Source organism: Procambarus clarkii, chromosome 33 (assembly GCF_040958095.1).
Source record: "Procambarus clarkii isolate CNS0578487 chromosome 33, FALCON_Pclarkii_2.0, whole genome shotgun sequence".
In the NCBI taxonomy this organism is placed as follows: Eukaryota; Metazoa; Arthropoda; class Malacostraca; order Decapoda; family Cambaridae; genus Procambarus; species Procambarus clarkii.
This window is the reverse complement of record NC_091182.1, coordinates 39,758,989-39,780,596: the sequence shown is the minus strand read 5'-3', so window position 1 is coordinate 39,780,596 and position 21,608 is coordinate 39,758,989. Positions and strand designations below refer to the sequence as shown.

General features: G+C 43.1%; 1 protein-coding gene across 1 annotated transcript; it reads right to left on the bottom strand.

Annotated features, from left to right (window-relative positions):
- Window positions 1-2,236: 2,236 nt before the first annotated feature.
- On the bottom strand, window positions 2,237-21,243 carry LOC138370824 (sex-determining region Y protein-like). The gene is made up of 4 exons (XM_069335429.1): window positions 21,101-21,243; window positions 19,810-19,891; window positions 2,296-3,231; window positions 2,237-2,245 (listed from the first exon to the last, which is right to left on the bottom strand). The coding sequence occupies exons 1-4, from the start codon at window positions 21,241-21,243 to the stop codon at window positions 2,237-2,239; spliced, it is 1,170 nt and encodes a 389-aa protein (XP_069191530.1).
- Window positions 21,244-21,608: the final 365 nt, after the last annotated feature.

The following is a 21,608-nucleotide window of genomic DNA, read 5'->3' as shown; positions in this document are numbered from 1 at the left end:
AATGCCAAATATGATCGGAATCCCTCCTCTTCTCTTAACCAATTAGATGACTCCTAAAACACTGTAACAGGTCTTCACTAATAATATCCCTACTGCATTTCCTCCGGAACTGATACAAATAACGTTTGTTTGTTCCAATTCCAGCTATAATATCTCATATTGTTAACAATATCTATTATTATCGCTCGAAGATAGAAAAGTTTAATCTCTTTTCGCTGTCTCAGTGCCCGAAAGGTTCCGTCTAAATACCTCACCTCGGAATCACTTACAAGCAAAATTCGCTTAATTTCTTCCTTCAGTGCCTCGGTTGCGTCGCCTTAGGGAACCGGTCGGCCGAGCGGACAGCACGCTGGACTTGTGATCCTGTGGTCCTGGGTTCGATCCCAGGCACCGGCGAGAAACAATGGCCAGAGTTTATTTCACCCTATGCCCCTGTTACCTAGCAGTAAAATAGGTACCTGGGTGTTAGTCAGTTTTCACGGGCTGCTTCCTGGGGGTGGAGGCCTGGTCGAGGAACGGGCCGCGGGGACACTAAAGCCCCGAAATCATCTCAAGATAACCTTAAGATAATCTTACCTTACGGGCGAACCGCAGCCTCCCCAAAAGCACTCAACCTTCAAACTGTTGAAGAACCATCAATGAACTCAAAGGCAGATATTAATAGTTACAAATAAGAAGTGAATCATCGCACTCACCAGGCAATTAGAGAAGATTTATAAGAATGTCTAGAAAGTAGTGAACTTTGCTTGGGGCGCTTGGTCCATCCTTACAGTTACTGCTGAGGAAGCAAACAACACGAAGGGACTATATTGACAGGAAGACAAAATAATTTATCGGAGGGCCTGAACATGTGGTTGCTGGAGTTTAACTCAAGAAATGGCAATGTAATGAAGATGGCTTCCAAGAAGAACCGACCACAAATAATGTACCAGATAGACAGGGAATGCCTTATGAACATGGAAAATAACCATGAGATTAATAACACACACACACACACACACACACACACACACACACACACACACACACACACACACACACACACACACACACACACACACACACACACACACACACACACACACACACACACGCACACACACACACACACACAACCTAAAAATACAAAATCCATATCAATAGCTGAGTATATAGCTCCCATGCATGAATGGTCAACATACGAAACATCTTCATAAACCTGAAAGGGATATGGCCCAGAATCTTGTTACCACATACGTCAGACTACCTCTGAAATATGCGGCTGGAACGTGACTCCATAACTGGTAAAAAGCGAAACGAAGCTTATCAAAATACATGAATATACCGCTACACATAAGCTACGGGAATGCGTTGTTATAGAGAGAACTTAAGGATTCATATTCATAATCACTGGAAAATTATAGAAACAGGAAATATAAACACAGAAAATATAATATAAATATAATATATTATATTATATAAATATATAAATATAATATAAATATAGACTCAGAAAATATAAACTATCCGGAAAATTAACATGATAGATTACTCCGGAATATAAATAATTTGTAATGAACAGGAACAAAGAACACATAACAATCCAACAAGAACACATGAACATATGTTCAACCAATAAGTGACGTGGATAATGAATTTATTATGTGGGTGAGTAAAAAAATAATAAAGAAAGCAGTAGTGAAGTCACACTTTTTACTCACATTCAAATAAATACGAAAAGAACCCTTTACAAACCCCTAAAACTAGTAGACAGGTGATGGAGAGGCGAGCCCCAAGCGCTAAAGCCCAACTCCTGGAGGCCCGTGGAGGCCAGGACCCGCGTCACCAGCCCCCTCGGACACGCCAGCACAGAGGTCGTGCTGCTGGAGAGAAAGAGAGAACACGCGACATTAACATTGCGTTAAATGAGAAAATATTTAGAGTTTGGTCACAAGAAATTATTACGATGCATTATTAATTTATTGAAAAGAATGACTTAGACGCTCAAGCAGAGCGACCTCAAGAAGCAGAGCGACCTCAAGAAGCAGAGCGACCTCAAGAAGCAGAGCGACCTCAAGAAGCAGAGCGACCTCAAGAAGCAGAGCGACCACAAGAAGCAGAGCGACCTCAAGAAGCAGAGCGACCTCAAGAAGCAGAGCGACCTCAAGAAGCAGAGCGACCTCAAGAAGCACGACCTCAAGCAGAATGGCATGGAGCAGAACGACCTTGAATCAGAACGACCTCAAACAGAACGATCTTAAGCAGACTGATGTCAATCAGCATAATCTTAAACAACACGAAGTCATGCAACAAGACGGCGTGCTGCTTGACGTCGTGCTGCTTGACGTCGTGCTGCTTGACGTCGTGATGCTTGACGTCGTGCTGCTTGACGTCGTGATGCTTGACGTCGTGCTGCTTGACGTCGTGATGCTTGACGTCGTGCTGCTTGACGTCGTGCTGCTTGACGTCGTGATGCTTGACGTCGTACTGCTTGACGTCGTGCTGCTTGACGTCGTACTGCTTGACGTCGTGCTGCTTGACGTCGTACTGCTTGACGTCGTGCTGCTTGACGTCGTACTGCTTGACGTCGTGCTGCTTGACGTCGTACTGCTTGACGTCGTGCTGCTTGACGTCGTACTGCTTGACGTCGTGCAGCTTGACGTCGTACTGCTTGACGTCGTGCTGCTTGACGTCGTACTGCTTAACGTCGTGCTGCTTAACGTCGTGCTGCTTGACGTCGTACTGCTTGACGTCGTGCTGCTTGACGGCGTGCTGCTTGACGTCGTGCTGCTTAACGTCGTGCTGCTTAACGTCGTGCTGCTTGACGTCGTGATGCTTGACGTCGTGCTGCTTGACGTCGTGCTGCTTGACGTCGTGATGCTTGACGTCGTGCTGCTTGACGTCGTACTGCTTGACGTCGTGCTGCTTGACGTCGTACTGCTTGACGTCGTGCTGCTTGACGTCGTACTGCTTGACGTCGTACTGCTTGACGTCGTACTGCTTGACGTCGTGCTGCTTGACGTCGTGCTGCTTGACGTCGTGCTGCTTGACGTCGTGCTGCTTGACGTCGTGCTGCTTAACGTCGTGCTGCTTAACGTCGTGCTGCTTGATGTCGTGATGCTTGACGTCGTGATGCTTGACGTTGTGCTGCTTGACGTCGTGCTGCTTAACGTCGTGCTGCTTGACGTCGTGCTGCTTGACGTCGTGCTGCTTGACGTCTTGATGATTAACGTCGTGAGACTTGACGTCGTGCTGCTTCGTACATCACAACGTCATAATCAGACAAGTAAAGGAGCAGACAGACCTGAGCAGACAAGTTAAGGAGCAGACTAGCCTGAGCAGACAAGTGAAGAAGCAGACTAGCCTGAGCAGACAAGTAAAGGAGCAGACTGGCCTGAGCAGACAAGTAAAGAAGCAGACTGGCCTGAGCAGACAAGTAAAGGAGCAGACTGACCTGAGTAGACAAGTAAAGGACCAGACTGACCTGAGCAGACAAGTAAAGAAGCAGGCTAACCTGAGCAGACAAGTAAAGAAGCAGGCTAACCTGAGCAGACAAGTAAAGAAGCAGACCAGCCTGAGCAGACAAGTAAAGGAGCAGACTAACCTGAACAGACAAGTAAAGGAGCAGACTGACCTGAGCAGACAAGTAAAGCTATTAGCATATTCTTAAACTAGATTAGCGCTCTCTGAGGATAATTTCTTTTTCTTTCGCAGATTCTCTAAATGAATCATTTTTGCAACTTGTATTCTTTAAGGGGAATATATCCTGTCCATATAATACGTTCACTTTAAATTCCTATTTCTCACCCTCATTGCACATTCATTCATTCAGTTGCAAGAATATCCGTCACTGCAATGAACAAACGTTGTTCGTTGTTCATTTTGTTCATTGCATGTTACCGATATTCATGCAACTGAATCAGCAGTTGAATTTCCTTGTTACTCTCAGAATTGCGATATATTAGAAAAAAATGTCCACCTAACGCCATATGGTTCAGATACAGCTATCCTGAGACGAGCCTGTCCTCCTCAGGTTCCATAACGTCCAGAAAATGTCGTACTAAAGTGCCCTTATCCTAACCTCCCAGAGGACCCAAAACAGAAAACGGGACAGTATTTCAGCGTCGCGAGCCAGCTTCCATTTTCTAATGCGACGGTTTTTGGCTTTAGGTGGAGTATACGTCTAAAAGCGACGTTCTATTAGGAAGATGCGTTTACGTGAGATCCTGAGAGAGAGGGAATTATCAGGGGAAGATGCCAAGCCCTCACGACTATATGCCACATGGAAGGGGTCAGGATAAGGGGGTCAGGATAAGGGGATCAGGATAAGGGGGTCAGGATAAAGGGATCAGGATAAGGATTTAGTGATCCTGTGAGAACCGCAGTGTGGAGGCTTGATGCCATGGGTTAAGCCTTAGTGCCCTGGGGCCAGATTCACGAAAACACTTACGCAAGCACTTACGAACCTGTACATCTTTTCACAATCTTTGGCGGCTTTGTTTCCAATTATTAAACAGTTAATGAGCTCCGAAGCACCAGGAGGCTGTTTATAACAATAACAACAGTTGAATGGCAAGTTTTCATGCTTGTAAACTGTTTAATAAATGTAACCAAAGCCGTTAAAGATTGTGGAAAGATGTACAGGGGCCAGATTCACGAAGCAGTTACGCAAGCTCTTACGAACCTGTCCATCTTTCATCTTTTCTCACTCTTTGGCGGCTTTGTTTACAATTATTAAATAATTATTGAGCTCCGAAGCCCCAGGAGGCTGTTTATAACAATAACGACAGTTGATTGGGAAGTTTTCAAGCTTGTAAACTGTTCAATAAATGTAACCAAAGCCGTCAAAGATTGAGGAAAGATGTACACGTTCGTAAGTGCTTGCGTAACTGCTTCGTGAATCTGGCCCCAGGATCGTAAGTGCTTGCGTAAGTGCTTTCGTGAATCTGGCCCCCCTGGTCAATGAAAGTGAATAAGCTTACCCGCACCAATTATCGCCTCACATAGCCAACACGATCATTTCCTCAATTATTCACTCTCCAGCGAGTGTGTATTGATCACGTAATGATTAGCAAAACGGTTTTCTTTGAATTTTTGTTCATGCGTAAAATACATGTGTTTGCGAAATCTCAGCTAAATGTTCTCTGCGGGGGTCGAGCTGCGGCTTTGGGTTTCCACCTCTCAACCCTCAATCAAGGGAGGGCAACTATAAGGGAAAACCGTCAAGCCATTGCGGCAATATAGCACACGGAACGGATCAGGATAAGGAAAGAAACAATCTTTATCCTGATTCCTTCAGTCAACTAGTGTCCTGGGGCCAGATTCACGAAAGTACTTACGCTAGCACTTACGAATCTGTACATCTTTCCTCAAACTTTGACGGCTTTGGTTACATTTATTAAACAGTTTACAAGCATGAAAACTTCCCATTGTTATTGTTATGAACAGCCTACTGGTGCTTCGGAGCTCATTAACTGTTTAATAATTGGAAACAAAGCCGCCAAAGATTGTGAAAAGATGTACAAGTTCGTAAGTGCTTGCGTAAGTGTTTTCGTGAATCTGACCCCAGATTCTTTAGCCTAATGGGTTCCATCATATCAACATTTGAATCTATGTATGGCGTGTTTCCACCACATCACTTCCTAAGGCAATCCATTTATTAACTACTCTGACAATTACAAAAAAATTTCTAACCTCTCTGTAGCTCATTTGGGTACTGAGCTTCCACTTGTGTCCCCTTGTTGCGAGAACCGCCCGTGATCAATAATCAGCCTATATTCAGCCTATCAATATTCCTGAGAATTGATAGGTCGAATATAGTGTGTTTGTGTGTGTATGTGTGTGTGTGTGTGTGTGTATTCACCTAGTTTTACTCACCTAGTTGTGCTTGCAGGGCTTGAGCTCTGGCTCTTTGGTCCCGCCTCTCAACTGTCTATCAACTGGTGTACAGATTCCTGAGCCTATTGGGCTCTATCATATCTAACCTTGAAACTGTGTATGGAGTCTGCCTCCACCACATCACTTCCTAATGCATTTCATTTGTCAACTACTCTGACAAAAAAAATCTAATGTCGCTTTGGCTCATTTGGGCACTTAATTTCCACCTGTGTCCCCCTAGTGTGTGTGCCATTTGGGTTAAATAGTTTGTCTTTATCTATCCTATCAATTCCTTTGAGAATCTTGTATGTGGTAATCATGTCCCCTCCTACTCTTCTGTCTTCCAGCGACGTAAGGGTTAATTCCCTTTGTCTCACCTCGTAGCTCATACCCCTCAGTTAGGGGACTTGTCTGGTGGCAAACCTGTGAACCTTTTTCAGTTTTACACACAGAGATCACACTAACGTGATGCATCAAATGAACAAATCCACAAGGGCCATGACGAGGATTCGAACCTGCTCCCGGACGCAGGTTCAAATCCTCGCCACGGCCCTTGTTGATTTGTTCTTTTCCAGTTTAGTCTTATGCTTGACTAGATATGGACTCCATGCTGGAACTGCATACTCCGGGATTGGTCTGACATATATGGTATACAAAGCTCTGAATGATTCCTTACACAAGTTTCTAAAGGGCGTTTTCATGTTGGTCAACCTGGCATATGAATATGATGTTATCCTCTTGATATGAGCTTCAGGAGACAGGTATGGCGTGATATCAACCCCCAGGTCTTTCTCTCTCTCTGACTCTTGAAGAATTTCATCTCCCAAATGGTACCTTGTATCTGGTCTCCTGCTTCCTACCCCTATCTTCATTACATTACATTTGCTTGGGTTAAAATCTAATAACCATTTGTTTGACCATTTCTTCAGTTATACTAGGCCTTCTTTAAGCCTCGCGCAGTCCTCCTATGTCTTAATCCTTCTCATAATTTTGGCCTCGTCAGCAAACATTAAGAGGAATGAGTCTATACCCTCTGGGAGTTCATTTACGTATATCAGAAACAAGATAGGCACGAGTACAAAGCCCTGTGGGACTCCACTGGTGACTTCACGCCAATCTGAGGTCTCACCCCTCACTGTAACTCTCTGCTTCCTATTGCTTAGGTACTCCCTTATCCACTGGAGCACCATACCAGCTACACCTGCCTGTTTCTCCAGCTTATGTACCAGCCTCTTATGGGGATACTATGTGAAAGGCTTTCCGACAGTCCAAGAAAATGCAGTCCGCCCAGCCTTCTCTTTCTTGCTTAGTCTTTGTCACCTGGTCGTAGAATTATACTAAGCCTGTAAGGCAAGATTTACCCTCCCTGAACCCATGTTGGCGATTTGTCACGAAGTCCTTTCTCTCCAGATGTGTTACTACGTTTTTTCTCACGATCTTCTCCATTACCTTGCATGGTATACAAGTCAAGGACACTGGCCTGTAGTTCAGTGCCTCTTGTCTGTCAACTTTTTTGTATATTGGGACTACATTAGCCGTCTTCCATATTTCTGGTATGTCTCCCGTCTCCAGTGACCTACTATACACTATGGAGAGTGGCAAGCAAAGTGCCTATGCACACTCTTTCAATACCTATGGTGAGATCCCGTCTGGACCAACAACCTTTCTCACATCCAGATCCAACAGATGTATCTTGACCTCATCTCTCGTAATTTCAAACCCTGCTAAAGCCGCCTGGTTTACTGCCCCCTCTCCTAGCACAGTGACCTCACCTTGTTCTATTGTGACGACCTCTTAGAACCTCTTGTTGATTTCTTCACACACCTCTTTGTCATTCTCTGAATACCTGTCCTCGCGTGTTCTATGTTTCATTTCCTGTTTTTTTCACGGTTGTTTTCCTCCTGTTGTGACTTTGGAGTAACTTTGGTTCGGTCTTAGCTTTGCTTGCTATATCATTATCATAATTTTTCTCTGCCTCTCTTCTCATACTAACATGTTCATTTCTGGTTCTCTGGTATATCTCCCTGCTTTCTGGTGTTCTGTTATTTCGGAAGTTTCTCCACGCCCTTTTGTTCAGTTCCTTTGCTTCCATACATGCCCTATTCAACCATGGATTCTTCCTTTGCTTCTCGGATTTTTCCTTTTGGGCCAGGATGAACCTGTTTATTGCCTCCTAACACTTTTCGGTGACATAGTCCATCATGTCTTGTACAGACTTAGCTCTGAGGTCTTTGTCCAATGGTATATTCCTTAGGAAACTTCTCATCTCATTATTTTCCTTTCGGTATGCCAGCCTTTTGTTTCATAGTTCATTTCGGGGGAAGTAATTCATAGCTCTACCAGGTACTCAAAGATCAATACACTGTGATCACTCATTCCCAAGGGTGCTTCCAACTTAACTTTTAATAATAATAATAATAATAATAATAATAATAATAATAATAATAATAATAATAATAATAATAATAATAATAATAATAATAATAATAATAATTTATTTAGGAACAGTACATACATAGTTGCAGCGTAACAGTACAAACATTCTGTTAGATTTAAAGATAGAGGTAGTACATACAATACCTAAAGCCACTAGTACGCATAGCGTTTCGGGTAAGTTTCACTTATATCCCACTCATTTAGGATAAATATCAGATCAAGCATGGCTGGTTTATTTTCCCCTCTCATTCTTGTCGGCCCTTGATGTGTTGGCTTAGAAAGTTTCTTGTTGCCACGTCCTGCAGCTTAGCTCTCCATGTATCTGGTCCTCCTACTCTGTCTTCCTGTGGTTGAAGTCAGCCATGATTAGTATTCCAGATCCGTTCCTGCTAGCAACAGAAAACAGAAGCTGCTCTCTCGATTATGTTAATGGTGGCCATGTTGTTTCTATCATATTCCTGTCTGGGTCTTCTGTCATTTGGTGGGGGGTTATATATGACTCCGACTTTAATTTTTTGTCCTCCAGTTGCTATGGTACCTGTTATGTAGTCACTGAAACCTTCACAGCCATGAACAACCATCTCCTCAAAACCACAGCCTTTTCCTACCAGCAGGGCTACACCACCCCCACCTCTTCCTTCTCTCTCTTTCCTCACAACATAGTAGTCCTGTGGGAACGCTGCATTTATTATGGTTTTCATTAGCTTTGTTTCTGTGAGTGACATTATGTCTGAATTTTCTCCTAGTACCCATTCTCCAGGTTCATTTGCTGTATTCGTAATCCCATCTATGTTAGTGTACATTGCCTTGAGACTCACTTTCTTCTGTCCCGTTGTACTCACCTATTTGTACTCACCTATTCGTTCTTGAAGCCTCGAACATTGACTCTTGGATCCCGCATTTATAGCCATCGGTTGTTTACAGCAATGACTCGTGTCCCATTTCCTTATCAAATCTAGTTTTAAAATTATGAATAGAGTTTGCTTCCACAACGTTTTCCTTAAGTGCATTCCATTTTTCCACTACTCCTCACACTAAAAGAATACTTCCTATCATCTCTGTGACTCATCTTAGTTTCCAGCTTCCACCATGTCCCCTCGTTCTGTTATTATTACGTGTGAACATTTCGTCTATTTCCACTTTATCAATCCCCTGAGTTTTTTATACGTTCCTTTCATATCCCCTCCTCTCCCTTCTTTTTTCTAGTGTTGTAAGGTTCAGTTTCTTCAGGCGCTCTTCATATCCCATCCCTCGTAAAGCTGGGACAAGCCTCGTCGTAAACTTCTGAACCTTTCCAGTTTCCTTATGTTTCGTCAGGTGGTGACTCCATGATGGCGCGGCATACTCTAAGACTGGTCTCACTTAGGCAGTGTATAGCGCCAAAAGCCTTCTAACTTAGGTTTCTGAATGATGTTTTAACTTTTGCCAGTATAGAGTACGCTGCTGACGTTATCCAATTTATATGTGCCTCAGGAGTTAGATTAGGTGTTACGTTCATTCCCAGGTCTCTGTCTCGAATCATCACAGGTAGGTAATTTCCCTTTATTGTGTACTGTCCCTTTGGTCTCCTTTCACCTGATCCCATTTCCATAACTTTACATTTACTCGTGTTGAACTCCAGTAGCCATTTCACTGACCATTTCTGCAACCTGTCCAGGTCCTCTTGGAGGATCCTACAGTCCTCATTTGTCACAACTCTTCTCATTGGTTTTGCATCATTCCCGAACATTGATATGTAGAATTGTGTATGGATGTGTGTGTGTGTGTGTGTGTGTGTGTGTGTGTGTGTGTGTGTGTGCGCAAGACAATGGTTGTCTCTCTGATTGGTCAGTTTTTCTGCGTCTATCCAAGAGTGTAGACCAGATGCTCGGGGGTAGCCTCATGAAACATTGAATAATGATCCGTATGGCCATAAAATGGAGTCTGCCCCCCCCCCCATGCCGCTCATTAAGTAAGATTGGCTCCTATTGCGCCAATAGACAATTACTATGAGGAAGTGAAATATGGGTTTGATTCTCCCAAGAGTGTTTTAAAATATTTGTTAAGATGTTAACGAAATTTATTCGATATCGATACTGTTGAATCGACGCTGAATCAAGATTGCTTGAATTATGAGGCAACGTCGATCGCTGGATTTACAGACCTGTTGAGGGTTGCATCCTGGGAAAGGTCAGTTGTTGACCTATTAACCCTTCGACAATCCAAAACACTTTCTTCGACTTGACACATCTGTTTAGGAATATTTTCAATATACTTTAGTTTATATTTGTTCGCATATATATATAATACAATAATGTATAGCTGTGATATAACATACAATATTGGTTACTAAACATACATATCAGCTAAAAGTATATTCTTCTGAGGAAAGTGTTAGAATTTGTATATTTATTATGGAAATTAATAGTTCTAAAATTATCAGAACTATTTAAATTTTCAGCGAGAGCGCTGAGAGTTAAGAGACTTGTCATCAGTATTACTAAACAAACTTTAAGGATTTTTGGATAATATAGAAATGGCAGTAAGTGTTCTTCCTGTAATACTACGCTCAAAGAAATTCACATTAACCCAACATTTCAATGAGAAAGACAAATTGCTTGGGAGTACCAATGTGGCAGGTCAGAATCCTCCACGTGGCTCAATTTGATTTTCTCATACGAATGCTATTTCAAAATACGGTGTCTCAACCTATACAGGAACAATGCAGGAACAAATCTTCTCATCTAATGCGGCTCGTTTTCCCCTTATACTGAAAAATCCGGAAAATACGAGACCTATTAATGAAATGAAGGCATTATGGTATTCACGTATTCTATCTGCACCGGCCTCTATAGGCGAGATGCCTTGTTTAGATTAGACGCTTCAAGTTAGTCAAAACCCTTGTAGGTTGACCAGACCACACACTAGAAGGTGAAGGGACGACAAAGTTTCGGTCCGTCCTGGATCATTCTCAAGTCGATTGTGTGACCATTATATGACCGTTGTATTTTTTACGGAGTGGCTTATAGAGATGGGACCGATCATTAGAGTTCAGCTTTATATAGGTCGTCGGGAAAGAGAATTTATAGAAATAAATTAGAAAATGGTGTTCATTAAATATAATAGTTATTTAGTATATAACTGTTTATTTTTATAATTTTGGAGTTTATTCTGTAATTAGGGATATTGAGGGGGCTTTTAGGACTTTTTTTGGTTAATTTTTTTGTTCCTTTGTTTGCTGCATAAAACATAGACATTTTATACAAACAGAAAATTCCAATATTGTTTACAATGAAAACATTGATAAAAGACCAAAGTAATGAGGGTTTTCGTTGATATTATTGTGAGCATAGAAATGTGAATGCTATTCATAGAATAGTTTATGATCACACATTCATTAGTGTTTCGTGTAATCACCTAGTTGTGCTTGCGGGGGTTGAGCTCTGGGTCTTTGGTCCCGCCTCTCAACCGTCAATCAACAGGTGTACAGGTTTCTGAGCCTATTGGGTTCTATCATATCTACACTTGAAACTGTGTATGGAGTCAGCCTCCACCACATCACTTCCTAATGCATTCCATTTGTCAACCACTCTGACACTAAAAAAGTTATTTCTAATATCTCTGTGGCTCATTTGGGCACTCAGTTTCCACATGTGTCCCCTAGTGCGTGTGCCCCTTGTGCGTGTGTGTTTGTTTGTGTGTGTGTGTGTGTGTGTGCGTGAGTATGTATACTCACCAAGTTGTACCACCTACTTGAGCTTGAAGGGTCGAGCATCAGCTCATAAGCCCCCCCCCCTCCAGTTGACCATCCATAGTTCAATGCATTGACTCTTTTCACTCGTTTCGCTTATCATATTTACATATATATATCTAGCTGTACCAGTCCAAGAAAATGAAGCCTGCCCTCCCTTCTCTTTCTTGCCTATTTTGTGTTGCTTGGTCAGAGAATTCTATTGAACTTACTAGCAGTACCCGGCCACGGGTTGCTGTGGCTCAGCAGCGCATGTGCCTAGCTGAGCTTCGGCAACCTTCCCGTGTCTCCCAGTTCTCCTCACCATTTCCCCCTCCCCCGTCCCCTCGTCCTCCGTACTATTCCCCTCTTCCCTGTCCCCTCGTCCTCCCCACGGTTCCCCCCTCCCCGTCCCCTCGTCCTCCCCACCATCTACCACTCCCCCATCCTCTCGTCCTCCCCACCATCTACCACTCCCCCATCCTCTCGTCCTCCCAAACATTCCCCCCTCCCTCGTCCCCTCGTCCTGTCTACCATCCTCCACTCCCCTGTCCTCTTGTCCTCCCCACCATTTTCCATTGTCCCATCCTCTAGTCCCCACCATCTCCCATCTCCCCCGTTCCCTTGTCTTCCCCACCATCCCTCACTCCCGTCCCCTCATCCTCCCCACCCTTCCCCACTCCCTCGTCTGATGCATTCCCAAATCATCTTATATTCCCATCACTGTAAAAAATGAAGAACAGTTAAAAAAATGACATAAAAAAACTATGAAAAAAACTATACTCAAAAAATTAACGGTAGGGAGCCGGTCGGCCGAGCGGACAGCACGCTGGACTTGTGATCCTGTGGTCCTGGGTTCGATCCCAGGCGCCGGCGAGAAACAATGGGCAGAGTTTCTTTCACCCTATGCCCCTGTTACCTAGCAGTAAAATAGGTACCTGGGTGTTAGTCAGTTGTCACGGGCTGCTTCCTGGGGGTGGAGGCCTGGTCGAGGACCGGGCCGCGGGGACACTAAAAAGCCCCGAAATCATCTCAAGATAACCTCAAGATGGCAAACAACAGCTCAATTCCATCGCAATGTCACACGAAATAATTAATTCAAAATAAAAATTTATCGAAATCTATGAAAATTCAATTTATCAATGCAATCGGAAACAGTGTAATGGAATCGAAACATATTTAGTAGCGCGTGTGTTACTGTTACGTGCAACAAATGGCGCTGTTTTAAAAAAAAATCATGTTTTTTCCTTTTACAGGTGAGGCAAGTATATAGTGGGTGTATACAAACACGCGCCTATTCAAATGCACCGTTGTGTCAAACTTTCAAAGCAATCAGTAAAGAGGTTTCGAAGATTTCCCTCACATGAAAAACACATTAAAAAAACACAGTTTTTTCTAAAAAGCATATTTTTCCCATACAGACGTGACATCTATATAGTATGCATATAAAAACCCGCTCGGATGCAATTGGAACGTTGTATCAAAATTTCAAAGCAATTGGTGAAGAACTTTTGGAGATTAGCGATTTTGAGTAAACGAACATTTCCATTTTTATTTATATAGATTGCATATCGAACTGGCTTTAACGACTTCCTCTTTTTTTTTTTTTTTTTTTGAGATATATACAAGAGTTGTTACATTCTTGTACAGCCACTAGTACGCGTACCGTTTCGGGCAAGTCCTTAATCCTATGGTCCCTGGAATACGATCCCCTGCCGCGAAGAATCGTTTTTTCATCCAAGTACACATTTTACTGTTGCGTTAAACAGATGCTACAGTTAAGGAATTGCGCCCAGTAAATCCTCCCCGGCCAGGATACGAACCCATGACATAGCGCTCGCGGAACGCCAGGCGAGTGTCTTACCACTACACCACGGGGACTAATTTAGTTCGTTGAACCTATTTACGACACTTAGAGTGAAAAAGGTGCGCTGCTAGGAATATTCAGGTCGCTGGTTTGAATTCCCGACTTGGCTCCAATTAATTTTCATTGGTCAAATTGATCATATGTCCCTAAGGGTCAATATGGATCACTTTTCCTTTATTAACCATGCGTCTCACGTCCTTTTGTTCAAAGCTAAGGTCATATCTGACCTTTGAAAGTGTATCCTCTCCTTTCCTTTCTCTCCCCTTTCCCACTTTGATTTCTTTCTCTTCTTGTCATCAGGTATTGTAAGGAAGGGGGGGGGGATACTGCATTAGTCATCATTTCAGATCATTTAGTTTCTACTGTTGCTATTATATAAGAATTCGTTTAATCAGTCATTTTTGCAGTTCATCCATATTTTTTGACATTGCATCAGCATTTGGTTTACCAAACTTTTAGGCTCTTCATTGCTACTGTGTTCACTGTATGGGCAGCTCCCAGCCTGGGAGTGCGATACTGGATTGGTTCACGACTATAAGGAATGGAAAGGGTTGGAGATTGGTGGGAGAAAAGAGCCTGGGAATGAAGGGCAGTGATGTAATGGTAGTTACGAGGGTAACTGGTCAGGGTGAGAAAAGGGGGACGGTTGGTTGGGAGTAGGATATGTACATATGTTGTGGATCGGGAACTAATGAGGTAATGGTAGTAAAAGTTTTGTGAAATGAAAGATTGATATTGGGAGGTTGTTAGAGTAGGCTGGGGAAAAGGTATAGAAGGAGAGCATGGAGGCTACTGTGTGTGTGTACTCACCTAGTTGTGCTTGCAGGGGTTGAGCTTTCTCTCTTTGGTCCCGCCTCTCAACTGTCAACTAACTGGTGTACAGGTTCCTGAGCCACCTGGACTCTATCAAATGTTCCTCTGAAACTGTGTATGGAGTCAGCTTCCACCACATCACTGCCTAATGAATTCCATTTGTTAACTGCTCTGACACTGAAAAAAATTCTTTCTAATGTCTCTGTGGCTCATTTGGCTATTATGTTTCCACCTGTGTCCCCTTGTTCGTGTTCTACCCGTGCTAAACAGTTTGTCTTTGTCCACCCTGTTAATTCCCCTCAAAATTTTGTAGGTGATTATCATGTCTCCCCTTACTCTTCTGTTTTCCAGGGGCGTGAGTTTCAGCTCCCTTAGCCTTTCCTCGTAGCTCATTCCTCTCAGTTCCGGGACGAGCCTGGTGGCATACCTCTGAATCTTCTCTAACTTTGTCTTGTGTTTAACTAGGTATGGACTTAAGGCTAGAGCAGCATATTTCAGTATTGGTCTGACATAAATGGTATACAGGGTCCTGAACGATTCCTTACACAAGTTTCTAAAGGCAGTTCTTACATTGTTCAGTCTAGAATATGCTGCTGATGATATCCTTTTGATGTGGGCCTCTGGGAACAGGTTCGGTGTGACATCAACCCCCAGATCTTTCTATCTTTGACTCTTCAAGAATATCACCTCCCAGATGGTACCTTGTGTTCAGCCTTCTGCTCCCTTTGCCTAATTTCATTACTTTACACTTTCCTGAGTTTAACTTTAGTATCCACTTTCTAGACCATTCCTCTAGTTTGTCCAGGTCATCCTGTAGTCTCTGTCTATCTTCATCTGTCTCGATTCTTCTCATAATTTTTGCATCATCAGCAAACATTGAGAGGAACGAGTCTATACCCTCTGGAAGGTCGTTTACCTATATTAGAAACAGGATGGGTCCAAGTACAGAGCCCTATGGAACCCCGCTGGTGACATCTCGCCAATCTCGCCATCTTAATTTGAGTGTGCTGAATATACAGGTAATGGTGGTTTCAGGCAGGAGTAGCAGACCTTCACTACCTGAGAGAGTGGGTTATGTCGGAGACAACAGTCGTCCCTCTCAAGGCGTTCTGTCTCAGGTCGGGCGACACTTTCATGGGCAAGATGGCAGTTTACTGACTCTTATAGTAAACTAGACGAAGTACCCGGCGTTGCCCAGGTCCTTCCTCTGCCCAGGTTCACTCTTATGGTTGACTTCATAATTTAACTAAGTATGAATTAAACAATTAATTCTAAATAACATCTACATTTCTCAACACACACACACACACACACACATACACATAAACACACACACACACACACACACAAACACACACACACACACACACACACACACACACACACACACACACACACACACACACACACACACACACACACACACACACACACACACACACACACACACACACACACACACACACACACACACACACACACACACACACACACACACACACACACACAGAGATTGGCGAGACGTTACGAGTGGAGTCCAGTGGAGTGGGTCAGTCCTTGGACCTATACTGTTTCTGATATATGTAAATGATCTCCCAGAGGGTATAGAATCGTTTCTCTCAATTTTTGCCGATGATGCAAAAATTATGAGGAGGATTGAAACTGAGGACGATAGTAGGAGGCTACAAGATGACCTAGACAGACTGAGTGAATGGTCCAACAAATGGCTGTTGAAGTTCAACCCGAGTAAATGCAAAGTAATGAAACTAGGCAGTGGAAATAGGAGGCCAGACACAGGATACAGAATAGGAGGTGAAGTACTTGATGAAACGAACAGAGAGAAAGATCTAGGAGTTGATATCACACCAAACCTGTCTCCTGAAGCCCACATAAAAAGAATAACGTCTGCGGCATATGCGAGGCTGGCTAACATCAGAACAGCGTTCAGGAACCTGTGTAAGGAATCATTCAGAATCTTGTACACCACATATGTAAGACCAATCCTGGAGTATGCGGCCCCAGCATGGAGCCCGTACCTTGTCAAGCACAAGACGAAGCTGTCCAAAGGTATGCCACTAGACTAGTCCCAGAACTAAGAGGCATGAGTTACGAGGAAAGGTTGCGGGAAATGCACCTTACGACACTGGAAGACAGAAGAGTAAGGGGAGACATGATCACAACCTACAAAATCCTCAGAGAAACCGACCGGGTAAACAAGGATGAAATATTCAACACTGGTGGGACGCGAACAAGGGGACACAGGTGGAAACTGAGTACCCACATGAGCCACAGAGACGTTAGAAGGAACTTTTTCAGTGTCAGAGTGGTTAACGGATGGAATGCATTAGGCAGTGATGTGGTGGAGGCTGACTCCATACACAGTTTTAAATGTAGATATGATAGAGCCCAGTAGGCTCAGGAATCTGTACACCAGTTGATTGACAGTTGAGAGGCGGGACCAAAGAGCCGAAGCTCTTTGTGCTCGAAGCTCGTAGGTGAGTACAAATAGGTGAGTTTACACACACACACACACACACACACACACACACACACACACACACACACACACACACACACACACACACACACACACACACACACACACACACACACAGCCCCGAAGGGGTTGGGGTTTTGGGACTTAAACCTCCAAAAAAGACCTCTGGGTGTTGCACCAGAGTGTTGCTTACATACAGGTGAACAACGTCCTCAACCACTCCTTCACAGAACAAGCAACCAACCTCGGCAGCCACACTCCCGCTACCTTCTTGAGTTATCAAATAGGTCCCTTAAAAGTGTCATAAGACGAGAACTCCTGGAGATGAATTTGAAGAAAGTAGAATTGTGCAAAGTGGAACTAGCAGGTCCATTGTTCATCACAATGAAATGTGTGAAGTAAAACATGTGTACGGGGCAAGTAACAAAGTCAGTAGACTAACAGATGTTGTCACAGCTCCTATAAGACTTGGCTACAAGTATCTCTGGCAGTTCGGCTTGTATAGGGATCTAGATGAAGTAAAGTGTGTGGATAAAGACAGGGACACACACTCGAACACTATATCTTGGATTGTAGTAAAATTGAGCCTATTAGAGATAAATCTAAGCTCACTCTGTATGATATGGCAACCTATCTTATTACCATGGATAATTTACCTGAAATCCTTGCACTGTACCCACATTTCGCTTCCAGTAGGTGAACGACATATGAGATTCAGAAACAAGTAGTGTATTGTGAGGACTAATAATAAACAGAAGCTCTCCTATGACTCTGTAATATCCCCATTGGTCAAACTATTATGTATTAGCGATAAGACCTACCATTAATGTATGATGACTTACTGTAAATATGTAGCTCTTGTAATAGCACTTTCTCTGTAACTAGCTGACATTGTAACTATAAGGTGAGAAGGATAGATGAAATTGTTTATGTAATAATCTAAGATAACGTCTGATAAAGACCTTTTGTGCCCTTTGTAACGCTTTTGCGCTACTGCTCACAGGATGAGTATGGGGTGCACAAAAAACTAGCCGCCTTTGGCGGCAACAAACAAACTCCCGCTACCGTCGGTCGATCAGCAATGGACACTGGAGTGCTAGTAATTTACCTAGGAGACCACCCTGTACGCCTCATGATCTTGGAGAGTGGTTCAGCATTACATATTTAGGTGTGCGGCTCCAATACTGGCCTCGTTGTCGTGTGTACACACCCTACTCGAGCCGCCGTGACTCCCCACTCTCTCCTTGTTTGGAATGATATCCTAAATCCCTCTTTTTGGGAATCAGTATCTTTTGCCGCCCTGTCTGCAGCCGTGACCCTGTCTCTCCCTCTCTATCTCTCTCTCTCTTTCTCTCTCTTTCTGGCTTTCTGGGAAACCTCACCAGGACAAGAGCAAAAGCCAGCTAACATACATTTAACCTGCAAATAAAACATACAAAATACAAGACATAAACAACAGAACATTATCATACAACACTCTAACCTGTTACAACCCGGTAGGAATCCAATATCATACCTTGGCTTCACTAACTGTCCATACCAAGTGGCTGCCCAACTCTTGGCTTACCACTTACTACTCCCTCCCTAAATGAGGCTGAAATCCTGTCACAACAATACTGTATCCTCAGCCCTAAAAGAATATGAAATTCAGCCTGGGACTGAAACACCAGAAACATTCTGCACCTTACATGCCAATAAGCATTCAAGCTCTCCCCTTATATATTCATATATGTCCACCATGATCCTCCATTCTGCTCCTAGAGGCTCACTACCAATATATATCTCTAGGTCCTCCAAAATATTAGGAAAGGCACTTCTGCAATTTTCCAAATCTGCTGTACAACGAAGTCCTAATCCGACATCAGAGATGCTTCACCACTGATTCCACAGAGACACGTGTAACTCCTCTGCACTGCTTGAAGTCAACTCCTCACTATGGAGTTCTGCTTTACCACAGAGTTCAGCACACAGGTTATGTTAAAAAATTCAGCACACTTCTTCTCTAACCTCGAAGTTCCTCCATTAACTTCTTCTCTAACCTTGAAGTTTCTCCACGAACTCCTTCTCAAACAAACCTACAATTCCATTACCATGCCAATAAAAAAATTCCCAAACAGAACATAAAAAATAAACTATATCCCAGCATTAAATTCATGCAGGTCGGCATTCAATTCCCGACCGTCCAAGTGGTTTGGCACCATTCCTTTCCCTCGTCCCATCCCAAATCCTTATCCTAATCCCTTCCCAGTGCTATATAGTCGTAATGGCTTGACGCTTTCTCCTGATACTTCCCTTCCCTTCCCCGGCATTAAATTTCACCCTCCGATGCCGCACCGCGTCATCCGATTGTGGTGGGTATTCCCCCAAACTGGACGGGTCCAAGCGAGGGACATGTTTTGACACACCACCAGCCTTCGCCACCTCAGTTGCCTCTTGACCTTCAGCGAGGGAGGATGTACCGCTCCTCCCTCCAGCAAGTCTTCCCAACCTAACAACTTATTTTAGCTCACTGTCCTAATAAAATATTTATCCTACATATACATATGTTCAGTGTGATTGCTGGGCACACGATCAAACACTAGTGCCTAAATTAACAACTGATTAAACAGACTTTCTCCCGAAATCTCTGACGTGAGGACGCTCACTGAAGCTCAACATGGCGCTCACATAGGCCGTCCACAAAAATGCTTGAGGACCGCTTCGCATAGCTTCACTGAAAAAAAATCATGTAATATAGTCATATACGGAAAAAAAAAAATTCATTTGATAGAAAATGTATATAACATGTATTCGAAATATGTGTTTTGTATGTGCGTTTATACATACAAAGAGAGAGGCAGGAATTATGTGAGAGCGTTGTACAGGACCTGCAATAATGGAGTAGTTGGAGTAAGGCTTCACTCGCCCTGCTTCATAAAAGAGAACTCAAGCGTTGTGTTCTGGTTACTTGTGTACGCACCTGTACTGGCGGTACACACACCTGAAACTCTTTCTGTTGTTATACACACCTGCAACTCTTCCTGTTGTGTATACACACCTGCAACTCTTTCTGTTGTGTATACACACCTGCAACTTTTCCTGTTGTGTATACACACCTGCAACCCTTCCTGTTGTGTATACACACCTGCAACTCATTCTGTTGTGAATACACACCTGCAACCCTTTCTGTTGTTTATACACACCTGCAACTCATTCTGTTGTACTGTTTAACCTCTGGAGCAGAGAAGAGTGTATCAGTGAAGTTCTAAAAACTATCTAGAACTTATATAGCTTCACTACTAGTGGCAGTGAGGCTATAGAGCCTATATAATTTGACTCCCAATGGTGGCAGTGAGGCTATCGAGCTCTATACTCTGACCCCCCATTGGAGGCTAAGGGGGTTGTAGAACATGTATACTGTCACCTCAGTATGGTTGTATACCCAGGATCACTGAGGAGGGGACGGTGTATACTTGATGAAACTGAAGGGAATTTGGAGGAGTGAGAGGTAAGGGAACGAGCCCTCTAATGTCAACAGAGAAGTCAAGAAGGGGAAGATGAAAGGCCTTTATAACAACAATGGGAGAGGAGTGACGAGTTCATACTTTCATCCAAGCAGTGAATGAGGAATGCTACTCAAATATGACCTTTGCTGTGAATGCAAGGGCGAGAAGAACGTCAGATGGATGATTAGTGAGGAAAAGAGGAATCTATATAGACACTTTGGAACAGATGCACACTTTGATTATTATAATTAAAAATTAATTGGGCAAGGTGCGTGGTTTCTTATTGTATATACAACCTGGGATTCCTATTAATCCACATGAATCTTTGATGACATATGGAATTAATCCACAGCAAATCCTTTTCATCAATAGAAACATCGAGCTTACATCTGATAAATATTTTGACGGAACTTTTATACCGTATTCCTTCTACTCACTTGACCCACGGCACTCGGTACACGCCTTGGCCCTCTAAGGCCTTGTAAGACGCTGGCCCCAGACCTAAGGATGCTAGGATAGAATGTCTTATGCCGGGATAGAATACACGTAAGACGTAATCCCTAACCCAGTCTACCAACATCCGAGAACACAAGAGATGTTGAAACAAATTGCAAGAAAATATCAATGAACTCTGAATGTGGATAGAGAATTTGTAAATTTAGTTGACATACGTTAATTGACAGGCTTTGGAAACTACAGCGTACCTTTGCATACGTGCAGTAAGAATTGTAAGGTGTTTTATTTATGCCTTGAAGCGTTAGTATTCAGGATAATGATGTTCACAAATTTTACTATGCAAATTTGAGACCATATTTGGACAATTAAATATTAAATATTTAACCCCAATAATTTTCCGTACTAAGACGTGACTGAAATATTATTATATTAAATATTATTATTGTTAGAAGCATGCGATTAAAATTCTTAAATAAAGAACCAATAAAG

What these genes read in the sequence shown, in the direction of transcription:
- LOC138370824 (XM_069335429.1), bottom strand. Translation starts at nt 21,243, where the DNA reads ATGTTGGTAGACTGGGTTAGGGATTACGTCTTACGTGTATTCTATCCC. An exon ending in TACCGAGTGCCGTGGGTCAA is followed by an intron (nt 19,892 to 21,100) that starts GTGAGTAGAAGG and finishes ATTTTTTTTCAG; the next exon opens with TGAAGCTATGCGAAGCGGTC. An exon ending in GCTTCAGTGAGCGTCCTCAC is followed by an intron (nt 3,232 to 19,809) that starts GTCAGAGATTTC and finishes TGTACGAAGCAG; the next exon opens with CACGACGTCAAGTCTCACGA.